At 33.4% G+C, this 13,994-nt stretch overlaps 1 protein-coding gene across 1 annotated transcript in view; it reads right to left on the bottom strand.

Annotated features, from left to right (window-relative positions):
• Positions 1-324: 324 nt before the first annotated feature.
• LOC122152898 (vacuolar protein sorting-associated protein 13A-like) overlaps positions 325-13,994 on the bottom strand; it is a 68,291-nt gene continuing 54,621 nt past the window's right edge. The window contains 13 exon segments of the mRNA XM_042788006.1: positions 325-634; positions 1,916-2,019; positions 3,155-3,315; positions 4,224-4,485; positions 4,604-4,762; positions 6,118-6,219; positions 6,967-7,205; positions 7,208-7,322; positions 7,786-7,878; positions 10,320-10,552; positions 11,753-11,973; positions 12,576-12,745; positions 13,629-13,753. Coding sequence (XP_042643940.1) covers positions 325-634; positions 1,916-2,019; positions 3,155-3,315; positions 4,224-4,485; positions 4,604-4,762; positions 6,118-6,219; positions 6,967-7,205; positions 7,208-7,322; positions 7,786-7,878; positions 10,320-10,552; positions 11,753-11,973; positions 12,576-12,745; positions 13,629-13,753 — 2,294 coding nt within the window.

Here is a 13,994-nt window from a genome sequence, read left to right as displayed (position 1 = left end):
AAAAACCACACTGCTTAATTAGGCTCAAGTTGCACATGAGCAACAGAAAGTTACTTTCTCACAAGGCTAAACTTGTACAGTGGAAGTTTTACTTTGCATATGTACCTAAACTATGACTTATTACTAATGATTAATACCACCACTTTTCACATTCTGATACTGTTCCATTTCAATGGGTACAGACTTGCCCTTACAAGATCTGTAAACTTGCTTCACAAATACTCTAACAGAAGCCTTTTCTTTTAATATCCATTTATAAACATACTTCAAGCAGCTGCTCAGCTTTCATATCCTAGGTGGGAAACATTATCAAAAAACTAAACATTAAAGAATTACCTCTACAGAATAAGTTATTTGATAAGGAAGAAGATTGCGAAGAAGAACAGAAGGCCATAAATGAACAACATATGGAAAATCCCATTGATCATCTGCATATAATGAAGATGTCAACGTGTCTTTTACAGGAACAATATTGATGATAAGTGAGTGGTTAGTTGACCTCACAGACTGGCATTTCCTTTGTAATAAACTATCAACATTTTTCATAATTTCATCAAATGTAATTCCTTCACACATATCATATTCTCCATCCACTCCATTTTCACTGGCTAGCGGTTGCAAACTCAGTACGGATCTGTAAATGAAAACATTTTTTAAACAATCAATATGAGATTGAATTTTTCAATTACGAAAAAATACTATGCAACACAAACACTCTAGTATTATTTGGACTTTGGAAGATTTCTGACAGTAATTCACTGCCAGCCTCTCTCTCACTTAAAGGAGGAAGCAAAAGGTGGTCTGGATCCCAAAAAAATCATAAAATTGTACCAGTTGGGATTTTTGTCCATAACTCCATATACTTCCCTTGCAAAGACGGGAGTGTTGGAGATTCTTATGAAGAAACTATTGAACTTCCTTACAAGTGCTGCTATATTCCTGCTCCAAGCAAAATCTCTGGATAAACAATTCACTCTTATGACAGATGTGCAGAAAGTGCACATTTTTCCAGTCACATAAAGCATCAGGTTTATGGATTATTTACACACATGGTTTTTGTAAGACAACTGCTTTAATCCAATCAGCTGCTTTCTTGGCTGAACATTTTTGTTAGCAATCATTTCCTGACTGCTTAGTGGAACTTACCCATATATCTGTGCAATGAATCAGAATGTCACTAAACCTTATTAAATAAAATACAGATAGTTAGAAGTATTAATGAACTTATCTACAGTAAAGTGTTACTTATTTAACAAAAAAGATACAAAGTTGTCAACTTAAAAAAAAATAGAGTGTTTGAGGGAAAACAGAAGGAAAAAGTCTCTATAATAAAAAACAATCAAAGCAAACTTATCTGCCTAAAAGCTGGTGACAGCTAAACTAAATTATACATACAAACTCACTGTAGTTTTAAGTGGGTATTAGCTTGAAGGTGCTAATGGCATAGCTATGCTGGAAGTCAAGTCGTTCTAAGGTTGACAAGCCTTTTTCTACCTCTGTGATAGAGTTTAATTGTATTAGTTTCAATTTTTTACTTCAGAATCACAAAAACGAGAAGAGCCTTAAAAAAAAAAAAAAAGTTGTAACACATCACTGGACATTCCTCCACTAAGAAAAAAGGTCTGTACTGTGTGGATAGCAGTCACCATGTTCCAGAAGTACCTTTGCTTGGATTTAAAGTAATTTAGCTAATTTGTTTGGTAAAATGGATTTCAAAAGACTTCCAATATAAGAAATAGTATTCTGTTTAACTCAGATTAGATGCTCTAAGAAGATCCTACCCAAGAACAGTACAGTATTAATTACAGTATTAAGTAGCAAAGGGAAACTTTTTTTGTTTAGCATAACAGTATGGATACAATGATCAACAACATATAAACATATTCCATGCTAAAAGAAGAATGCAGTAACGTACCTGTAAGAGGACAATGGAATGTTGAATTCATTTTCTGGTGAAGCAGTTCCTAAACATCTTCCTTCCTCAAAAATATTTAATGGGATTGAAAAATGATTCCTTATCTACATGAAATAAAAATCCAGCAACATACATTAGGAAAAAATGGAAAGATAAAGTGTTTTGAGCCTAACAGAGCATAGAATGAGAACTCTAATTTTTCATCTTACCCATTTAGCATTCAAAGTCAGGTATTTCAAGAAAACTGTCCCTAATATCAGCAAACTGCCTTAAATTATTTGGTTGTGCAGTTTAAATGCTATATTTAGTTATGAAATTAATACATTAGCTGTAAAATTCTTTTCAAGGAAAAACATAAAGCCCTATAAAACCAAAGACAAGGAAATCTGATAACATTCCAAAGAACTTTCTCCAACAAATAACAGATGCAAGGGTGTGTGGGTCAAAATCTATACAGCAGAAAGCACAAGGGAAAGTACAACATCTATTTAAGGTTAAATCACCAACATCCATTATAATCTGGGGGCTATATAGTTCTTCTGTTCTTTGCAAACATTTTTTTATTATTATTTCAGGTTAATTTAATGGCATTACTAGGTCTGGAAAAAAAAAAAAAAAAGATTTAATTTAGGGAAGAATAAACAGTGAATCTTGTTATTAACCAAGTCATAAACCACTCCGGGCAAAAGCAGCAAGTGAAATGTAACACAGACACTATCACTGGACCATCCCTGCACTTGTAAACTACGTAACGTCTATCAAAAATACTACTAAATCAAAAGATGCTCAAAAGGGCTCGCTCTTCAGCTGACTTGGTACTAAACGTGAAATTCATGTATCAGTGGTACAGGATGAAGTAGAATAAATAATCTGATAGAAGGATAACCTTGTGGAACCAAGGTAAGGTTAAGAGAGGTTTCTTGACACAAAGCAAAAAGTTCAACAAGACTGAAATTAGAGCTAGTAGCAGAAAACATTACTGATGAATTATCCTGATCTCAAATCTGGTCCGTTTTCACCCGCAACCCAACTCCTGCCTTTGTCACTTTGAAAAAGCTTTTATTCTTGAAAATTTCTTCTAAAATACCTTATAATACACAACAGCAAAGTTACATGAATTGTTCAGATAAGTTTTAAAAATATGTTTTTTAAAATGTGTATTTAAAGAATACAGGAACATTTTCATTCATTAAAAATTTTAAATAATTATTAAATTATAATGTATGGAAATATAATAACCTGAACAGGAGAACGTATAGTTATCATCTTGCTTCCTTCAACAGTATCAATTTGGCAGACAATGAACCTTTCAACACCTGATTCCTCATGTCTCACACTGTAAATACATCGACCCACTTTTGTCAATGGAATCTTTTCCACAGTGGAATGATTATGTGGACCTAGGATTTACAAGATGAGAAATTAAAGATTCAAAAGGAGCATAAAGATACATTTGAAAGACACAAATGTGCATTCAACAGAATCTTCTGTATCTTTCAATCTATTAAAAAATTTAAAGCAGGTAAAAAAGTAGTCACCACTTTTAATATGCCAATCTTGCAGTGATATTAAAGAAACAGCAAAGATTTTTTTGTTCACTACAGGAAAAAGTAAATGAGTCTGTTACTCAAATATTTAGGTGGCTTTTCCCACTGCAAATAAAACTGGTGCCTAACGAGAAAAGTTTACCAAATGTAATTGCTTATGAACAAGGTACAGCTCATACATATTGCAAAAACAATTCAACTAATAAATCATATGGTCAAGACCAGACTGAAAAACCAGTGCTGAAAAACAATAAATCTACATAACTATTTAACACATAAACCATTAAAAATAGCTAAATTTTACTTTTAGCTTTAACTGTGTTTTACTTTACTTTACATTATTTAAAACAATCTTTTCTTAAAAACATCCCCGTTACGAGTAACTTCTTCTATGAACACACATATATACAGGCCTCAAAATTCTACCAAAAAAAATTATTTTGGGCAGCTTAATTCGGCATTAATGTGTGATTACAAACACATATATTTGATTGCAGTAAAATTATGAAATAAAGGCTAGTTACCTAAATAATTTATTATAGTAGAAAAAATATGCTACAAAAATTAATAAGCATGGTACATGTAACTTTTAGATACAAAGACTAAAGTAGGATTTCAAATACTGCCACATATCCAGAATCCAAAGAAACACACCTTCCATGTTATGCAGTCCCCCAATACTTATTTACCTGTGCAAGATGCAGTATTATGCATCATGCAGTATTCACAAAAACAATGTATGTATAAGCTTCGGAACTTACAGATCTGAATGTAAAACCTCTTGCTACTCAGAGTTGTCATTGCTGTGAACTGGTCACTCTCATTTTTAGTTCTGACAAATTCCATATTTAAATTCTCTCCATCTCTTAAATGAAATAATTTTGCTCCAAATTCAACATTAAGGACACTAAAGGAATCACTAGGCGAGACAGTGATGGGAAGTCCTAAAGAATTTATTATTACAAATGGTGCTCGATCTTTTTTGAAGATGTCTGAAGTTTGACTAGCTGCTTCAGCAAATGCCTAGAAAGCAAAGTATAGATATAAAACACAAATATACTGAATAAAATTTCATCAAGACAATCTGTGCAAACGTTCATTTAACAGCTGTGAGACTGCACAGCTAAATAATCTTTCTTACCGTGCCCAAGTTACTCAACATTTGTAGCCCACATTTAGACAGTGTAATGTTCAGCTGGTCTTTTGAGGAAACATGTATTACTGTTTTATATTCTGGAACTTTGTAGTTTTCTTCTTCTGCATCTGATTCAACCAAAGCTTTTTTAGCCTTCTTCTTCATCTGAAAGGAGATTTTTAAAGAATTCTTATCTGACCACTCCTTGTGTAGAAGCAAGTTTCATCTCAAGACTCTTTTTCTCTCCCTTTCCCACTTCTATGTTCTGTCATGGTTTTCATTTTTTTATTCAAGTTCTTATTCTCAAATAAAAACAAAAGCAGGAGAGAATAAAGAAGGCAAGAGGCAAAAGATATATTTCAGAACTCAATGAATTTCCAATAATAGTAGCTAAAAATTTATGATTGTTCAAAAATAAAGAACGTATACTTACATACTAACTACTAACATATCCAGTAAATGTTATGTGAAAACATTCATCTTAACATATCTAATAACACTGTGTAAAAACTATTATACATAATTGACTTCCTACACTTAAAACAGTAACCCCAAATTTATTCATTACGTTTCCAAACCAAATATTTATTTTGTATGTTTTCATTTGTTTGAAGGAAAAGAATAAAAATCACATGTAATACATTTTCTTTGCCATCAACATTTCTGGAAATTCTTTATTTCCAGTGTTACATTTCAAATACGAGCAAGAAGATGGGAGGCTTGACTCAGTATCTTCTACCTTTCTCCTGCATTAGGTGTCGTGTATTTCTGAAAAATTCTTAGGAATATTTTTAATAACAGTTTCTTAATTCCAGTATCTCAGGTGATAATTTTACCCTTCTGAGGTCATTACTGTAGAAAGTTGTTTGATGACAGCTCTAAGAAAAAGGGTGGGTTTTCCATTCTAAGCAACCTCTCAGGCTAAAAAAAAACTTGAAAATTTTTGAAAAAAATCAGCAAACAATGCAATAGAACAGTTAAGACAGAAGGAAAGTGGAAAAAAAAAAAAATTCTCCCTTCCTTAGTTAAATGCTTATCTACTTTGAGACCAAAATCTAGACTATTTCCTTATGAAAGACAGAACTGAAGTGGTAAGAGCATTATTCCCACAGTGCACTTTGTGCTAGTCAATAACAAGTATCCGTTTTTCCAATACATTTCTGCTATAGACGCTACCATGGAATGAGACAAGTGGTATTCTATCTTTCCAAAGTCACGGAATACATCATTAGCATATGACCTAACCTTAGAGAAACTGATATAAAGCCATTATGAATACCTAGTGCAACTGGAATTAAATCTGCTTGCCACCCGAAAGACATTATTTAACAGATCCGTGAGTCTGGATGGATCTTCACTTGTGAAAAGCTGGTTTCATTCACCAACTGGGAAAAAAAGTCTCAGTAATCAACAGGAAGGAACGAAATTGTTAGATTAGTCTCAGTAATGAAAGGTGCAAAACATTTGTTTCTTCTAAGGTATTGAAATGGAAGATCTAAGTTCAGCTTTGGAAAATATACCTTGATTTCAAGAGTCCATGGTTTGAAAAAATCAGTCTTTTCAACTTCCAGTGGTTCAAGCAAAGGTTCCCACACGCCAAACATCTCGTTAAAATAGTGTACCTATCAAAATGCAGAAGTCAATTAGGAAATTACAGACAACTGCTAAGTCTACAGATTTTAAAGACTTAAAATCCCGATTTACAAGTATATTAATTACTTCAGTAATATAAGATTTATAATCAGATTGCACTTTCAGCTCCCTCTTAAGATGAAGTCAGTGCATTAGAGAAATAAATGAGGAAGCTAAGTCTCTACTGCACAGACCCACTTCCAAATAAGTTGTGTAAGATGTGTCACTTAAAATGTAATTTTGGCTTAAACTGTAGGCACTGGAAGTCTAAAGCCCTATAAATAGGGAAGAATCTACCTACAACAACCACTGAATTTTATGCTGCTAATTTCCAAGTATGAGCCAGTTTGGATGTTCTATGTACAATACTGGTACCACATAATATTTTATGGAAATGACACATGAGTATATTCTACTGTAATCTTAAACAAAAATTGTCAAACAGTTTTAGGTAGTTGCTACTCCAAAATTTAATATTGATGCAACAGGCCTTTGGGAACTTGTTTAGAGTACAAATCTGAGACTTACTGTATAACACCAATTACTGCGATAAATACATTACATCTAATGCATCAGATTCATTTTAACTACATTAACACCTTATTCCCATCCTATTCCCACAATATGTATCTGCAGTACTTTAGTCATCAGATATACAGATTATTTTTCTTTTATTGACTAAATAACATAACAGGTTTAAAATCTTAAGAAAATCTTTCTTACGTAGGATTCCTCACCTCTAGACCAAGACGAGAACGTAGGTTGATTAGAGTACTCCAGTTTTTGACTTCTCCAATAAATGAGGACTTGGCTAAAAGCATTGGTACAGTTCGGTGCCCAACCCCAGCTTCAAGTGTTAGAAAAACAGATTCTATATTCATTTTCAATGACTCTCCTGTGGGAACCAGTTCAGCAGTTGGATTTGTATCTTCATTTTCATTTGACTCTTCAAGAAACCACATTTTTAGGTTTTTATATCTTTCTTATTCCACAAATCTGGAGGAATTTGACTAATCTCTTCTTCTGTTGTTTCTGTAGTTTGATAGAGGGCTGATGTTATAGTAATTACTGTGTTTATGATTATTGGTGAAACCTGCAAATAAGTAGTTGGAATAATTGGAAATGGGAAGCTAGTACAGGAAACAGTCAGCTACTCTCAGACACAAAACTATAACAAATATGTTATACTAACAACACATATACATTCTCTACAGGACTCTTATATTTAAAAACTCATTCCTTTCCACAAGGTACAGTTCAACCTATTCAGATTTTCAACCTCTGAAGCTCTATCTGAACACTTCAAAACTTATCTCTGCACTTTAAGCCATTCTATAAAACACAGATTCCAAAACCAAAGCAACGTGACATCACTGTTAGTTTTCAATTTTCTTTGTTGTCACATGCTAAACAGGTAGGTGACCTAATGAAGAAACAATTCCTCACTTCAGTCATTCCTGATTTTACTTTTTTAAGGAACATATCCCACAAGCAACTTCAAAGCCTGCTGGGCAGGAAGTAGTAGAGAACTAAAAGCACAATGAAAGTCTACCTACTTTTATTGTTAGAGATTTAATCGTTAGATCAGCTGTCTGTGGATCAGTACCTGACTGTTTCATTTCAAAGAAGAAGTCACAAGGCTGTAATACCTACACAAAAGAGTAAAAACATGTGTTAGAGAAAAAAAATCTTTTAAAAATCATACACTTCTAAATAGTACACATCGAAAATGTGTAAATACTATGCACTGAAAGGAAAAGTTACCACAATTTGACTCCTCAAAATTAAGAGTAACCTGAACACTAATAACATGTTAAAACGTAAAGAAAAAAGTATCAGAGGCATCACCTCAGCCATTCTCAATCATTAAAGATTCAAATGTCAGCTACAGTAAAATGCATTACACTTCAGTAACTCCATTCTTTAGGTAAAGTCTGCAGATGTCTTCAAATACACTGCAGTCATCATGCCTGTGACTTTTGAGGAGAACCAGACTTTTCAGTTAAAACACCAGTTTTTCTGCATTAATATATTACTGTTTGAATCACAATCACTCAGTTCCAGCTTTATTTTACAAGCAGACCTTGCATACTCCCATTTGCCAAGGTTTACCAAAACCAAATCTAAGTTACACTACAAACAAAATCAGAGTGCTATGGGATTAATAAAGCACTCTGATGTAGGTAGACTCTACTGATTGACAGGAAAATTTGCTCTCCAGTCCCTACATGAGAAGACAAGTCTTTCAAAAATGGTAATTTCAAACTATATTGATTTTGCTGTCTTTCCTGACATCTCTGTCCATATCTGAATCTGAGGCTAGGGATGTAGAAACACCATGAACCAGTTTTTCCACACTTTTCCCAAGTGAGTTTGATCTAACAGTATTTTTTGTCCACGTTATTATTTTATCCTCTGCAGGTCAAATTGTATTTTTTTTTCCTTCTTCTGTGTTACAGCCAGGAATGAAAAATAACATACTCTTCTTTAGACCAAGGTACATATGACAAATGTACAGAAAGAGCCTTATCAGTTGTGCTACTCCAAATCCAGAGGCTAGTTTCCTGGGTGTCGGGGGAAATCTCTTCATCAGGAAGATGAATTCATCCATCACTAATGTACAAAGTTTAAGCAATATAAAATCTTCACATCAGTATCAGCCTTCAGAAATTTGATAATCTTCATATATCTTCATATCATAGATTTTCTTTCTTGATTAAAGAAGGCCATCTATTTCTCAGATTATTTTCCCAGACTGTAATTGTATTGTTTACAGAAAACCTGACTTCAGAGATTTCCTTATATACATGTTTTCAAAAGGGGCAGTTATGCTGCTATCTGCAGAGAATGTTTTAATTTTTGATCTCTACTATTCTATTGAGAACTTTCTGAATCTTTCAAAAAAGGTACTGCTTTAAGCATCAAAACTAAGGTCCTCTGAAGTTTTTTCCTTCTTTATAGTACAAGCATCCTCCCAGATACAGGTCTTTTTTTCCTGCTTCTACAGTCTGAGATAAGAGATTCTGGCAGAAGATGTTCCTGTGAGAGGAAAAGCTTGGTGCAAAGCCTTCTAAGAGCTTTCTACAAAGCTCATCACATTTGTGCCACATTCGCCAGCTATGGAAACAGAAGTCAAGCAACTTTGCATTGTGTTGTGGTTATTAGTGCAAGTGCATCACTTTCTCAGTTACTGGATCATTCAGAGATTAACGCAGTCAAAGACTTTGTCTGCCCAAGAAGTAAACCGAGGAGTAAACTGAGCTGCTATGAAAGTATCTGATAAAGAGATTAAGTGGAAGTTCCAGTCATTTGTGCTTATAGCTTTATGGAGCTATGTAGCTCCCCGAAGTGAGCAACCATTAACACAGAGCTGAGAAGACTAATTTTTAAAAATTCATCTATGGTCTGAAGACACAGATAACAGTTGGATATACAGTGAAATTAATTTTTTTTCTGACACAACAATAGCATTACAGAGCTAAGCGAGGTATAGTCTGCTGTAGAAGCGGACAAGCTGTAAGAAGATCCATCAGTCGGTGGATTCCCACCTGGCCAGTAACTAACAAGCTTGATTCTGTTGCCAAAATATAAACAAGCAGTTTTAATATAATGGATCTATGGACCTTAACATAAAGAAATTTATGAACAGCATACCATACATATTCTATTTCATATTACATGCTACCCATTCTGTCTGTGACCCTTTGTTATTCACTTACATAGCTACTTAATGCAAAATTTCAGACTGAAAGTATTCCAAATTTACTACATTGCATTTGAAATAGTGTATATTCATAATATTATATTTATTTGGCTTTGATGGGATATAAGAGATTATTAACATTTTACTTCTCTAGGCTCCTAATTTTAGCTTGTCATACAAAGCAAACCTCAAAGCTACATATCAAGATGATGCTTTTGGCATATCAGACAAAACAGAATAAAATCAATCAAATAAATTAGCCACAAAATTCTACTCATATGTCTGTAATACAGATTCTGATAATGAAAGCTTCAGAAATAACTTGCATGCTGGTGGTGTAAGTTACACAGCACCTTTTAAATATAAACTGGATGTTTGCAAACTCACCGTAGTAATGTTCCCTTTCCTTTGCTCTGGAAGAAATGGGCAAGCTTTCATTTGTATCTCTTTAACAGCAGCTGTCATGCTATACCTTTCAGGGCTATTTTTAATGAAGACCTCACACTGTGTTGTAACCACCAATGCAGGAGCATCACTTCTTGTTAAATCAGCCACAAACACAATCTCTGGATTTTTAACAACAATGTTCATTTCCATTGTAGATACAGGCTGCACAGGTGCTTCAAAAATATAAATCAAATTAGACAAGTTGTTCAAAGATTAAATTAGCATTATTTACATAACTTTTTGAGAAGTTTTAAAGATGTAGTGATAAAATCTAGCAAAGCTGGTGTCAGAAAACCTGTAGATCCTTGCAACTGGCTTATTTCTAGGCTCTTTGCTGGAGATACAAAACCGTTAAAGCTCTAATTACTTTAAGATACAACAAAGGATTCCACAAAGCTTCTTTGTCAAAATGAAAAGGATAACAGCATCACCACTGTTACTACCTCTGACATGAGCAGGTGTATCAGCTTCACTATATATCATCCATCTATGACAGGATCTTATGAAAATGCTGGATATGTTTTCTGCTCTCTGGAGCAGCAAAGTACACATTTCTCCATAGGAAAATACTGCAGCATTTACTAGTGCTTGACGTAACCATTTGCAGTACCAATATACCCTTCTGAAAGACTTCCTAAATTGTTTAGCTTTTGATCACCTACTGAAAAAATCACATCAGGCTTAGCTGAGGTGGACACAACTAAGGTATTTAGGGTAAAAGAAAACAAAAACAAAAAGAAAGGACTTGCTTTGCAGACCTGATGTGAACTACCTGAGGCCTGGAAGCAAAAATAGCCCATTTCCTGTGCTGATGGACTAATTGCTGGTATTACGTATAGGGTTCTGCCCTAGAAAGACCAAATTGGGCCCTTGAACTGAAAACTTGTTTCCTGATGTAGGGAGAAACATACAACAGTGGACAAGTGAAATGACAAAATTTCTAGGCAGCAGTATCAGGCAGGCTGAATTAATATTTAAGGATAATATAATATGCTCCATCATTCTCAGGAGGATGAAAATTATGATGCTGGTAATCATCATTTTAAACTTTGTTGAGATTGCAAAGATAGCCAAACAAACCTATAGAGCATCAGCTGTAATTGTCCTTTCCCATTTTGTTTTATTTTAGACAAACATTTTTAGGTATTACCTTTGTCTGGTAAGACAAAGCTTCTTTTGGAAATGGAGATGAAAGGACATGAACCAATTTCCATGATGCAAAGAAAGAAACATCAATGGTTAAAAGAAGCTGTTCTATACACACAAACACAGGAAATAGCATAAAAGGAGTATTATAATTTTTAAGATAGTATTTTAACACCAAAATTAAACAGATACTTAAATATAAACTTTTAAATATTTCCAATATATACCTTGCTCCTTTAAAGGTAATGACTGTTTGAGATTTCTTTGTGCAGCAGCACTTTCTGCATTAGCCTTTAGGAATATATCTGCAACAGTAAGTAGAAACTCCATGCTTGCACAAAGGTATATCTCCTGAACAATCACATCAAGAATAGTGCCATCTCTCCCCTGCTTATAGCTTATATCCACCATAACTTTCTTTTCAAATCCATGTTTCATTTCCACCATTCTGAAAAACCATTAAGGCAGCATTTAATGAGACAATAAAAACAGCCACAAATACTGAAAAACATTCAAGATTCTTACTCCAGCTGCAACATATTAACAAGAGTGAATTTAAAAATTAACACCAAAAATTTTAAAACGTGACGAATAAAAACATTAACATAAATTCTGTAATATAAACTTCAAAACTAACTGAACTCCCATATATTGGCAACTAAAGCGTTATCATTTTAACAAGGTAAACCAGCATAACTCCTTGTTTACATATCAAAAGTATTATACTTTACTGAAGTTTGTTACTCTTCATGAAAAAAAAAATCTTACTCTTATTAAAGCTGAAAGTGGAATTTGTTTCTATATGCATTTATTAATTTCATATTAAAAGTCTGATTTATTTCATAATTAAAGTTTGTTTTTAGATTTATATTGGTCTGTCGTGAACAACACATGGAACAAAAGGCAAGGAAAACTAATAAACATTCAGTAACATGTACTTTAAGAATCACTACACCAAAACTACTGGAGTTTTAACAGAATATTAAAATAGAAGCATTTAGAACTCTTTGTCAAACTCCACTAAACAGTAATTTATGTCAAAATACAGACCTTGGCGTAGCCTTCTGGATTGACTGTCTTTTATCATCTAATGTGCAGTTTGCCAGCTTGACTGAAGCATTCATTGAACCATCTGATAACATTTTGACAGCAGCTGACATCAACACTAATTTAAACTCTGCAAGCTTCAAAAGGTCATCTCTCTGATCCAAATTTGTAACCTGTTTATATCAAATGAAAACGTTTGCACATTTCCTCACAGGTAATGGAAATCATACAGAGGCATGACAGACAGCTTTATTCTAATTGGTAAGATTTGCAACAATAACATTAAGTAAACCTACTGGTAATTCGAAAGACAACAAAAATAAGTAACATACAGAGAAAACTGAAAAAAAGCAAAGCTTTACCCTTCTACCAGCTTGCTAAAGCTTACATAGAGAGAGGGAGACAACGTTTAAAAGAAAGTAGAATTGTCCTATGTAATTTTGGTTTGTTTGATGTTTAAAATTACACAGTATGTGCAAAGGTGCCAAATAAAAAATGGAGTTTTGTCTCTTATGATCATGTAGGGTCCAGTCAAATATCAGAAAACTGTTCAAAATCTAAAATAACAGGCCATGATTTTACAATAAAATATTACCATATTTTCAGTTCATAATTTGCTGATACGTTTTGTAAATTTAAACCAATAAGTATAAAAATGCATTCATACTGTAATACAAATTTGAAATCTCTCTCCATAATTTTATTTATATATGTATGTGTCCACACACACCTGTGTGTGTGATTAAAGAACAGGTTGTATCCCTCTGCATTTTTTAATTCCCAAACTGTATTTTAAACTAAGGTAAGTTTTCAACAAATTTTAATTCAGATCACAGAAGATGTCATGTATTATGTGCCACTACTCGTTATTTTCTTTCCTGTAATGTCTGTCATGCAGTTTAGTTAAAATAGCTGTTTACCATTTCCATCATGTTTGTTAATATTGCTAGAAATCACTTTCTCTGCTCATAAATTAAACTATTCCTATTCAAAATTTCCAGGACTCTAGGCAACCTTAAAGCTGTTTCCTTCTTGTTGCAACAAAATTGTATTTACCTGTTTTGAATTTGGACTATACAATACTAAAGTCAAAGAGTCAAATCTGAAGTCCAGTTTTAGTGTTGTCTTTATTTTCATAGGTGAATGCAATTCCACCACAGCTGATGTTACAACAGTTACACCTTTCAGAAATTAGAAAAACACTTAATGTTAAAGAAAATTTCCTGACTGCAAATAAGGAAAAAAGAAAAACAAACAAAACTTTTAGCTAAATCACACAACATTTGAGAAAATAAAACACTCCACTTACATATTCTACATGCAATTTTTACCATCTCTAAGACATAAATATTCGACTTCCCTTAATGTGGCATGGTACTGTGCGAAAGAATGTTACAAAGAATGTAAGTTTACTTTCATCCT

The sequence above is a fragment of the Tyto alba genome, unplaced genomic scaffold, assembly GCF_018691265.1.
Source record: "Tyto alba isolate M040663 unplaced genomic scaffold, T.alba_DEE_v4.0 Super-Scaffold_13, whole genome shotgun sequence".
Classification (NCBI taxonomy): Eukaryota; Metazoa; Chordata; class Aves; order Strigiformes; family Tytonidae; genus Tyto; species Tyto alba.
This window is presented reverse-complemented; position numbering and strand designations above follow the sequence as displayed.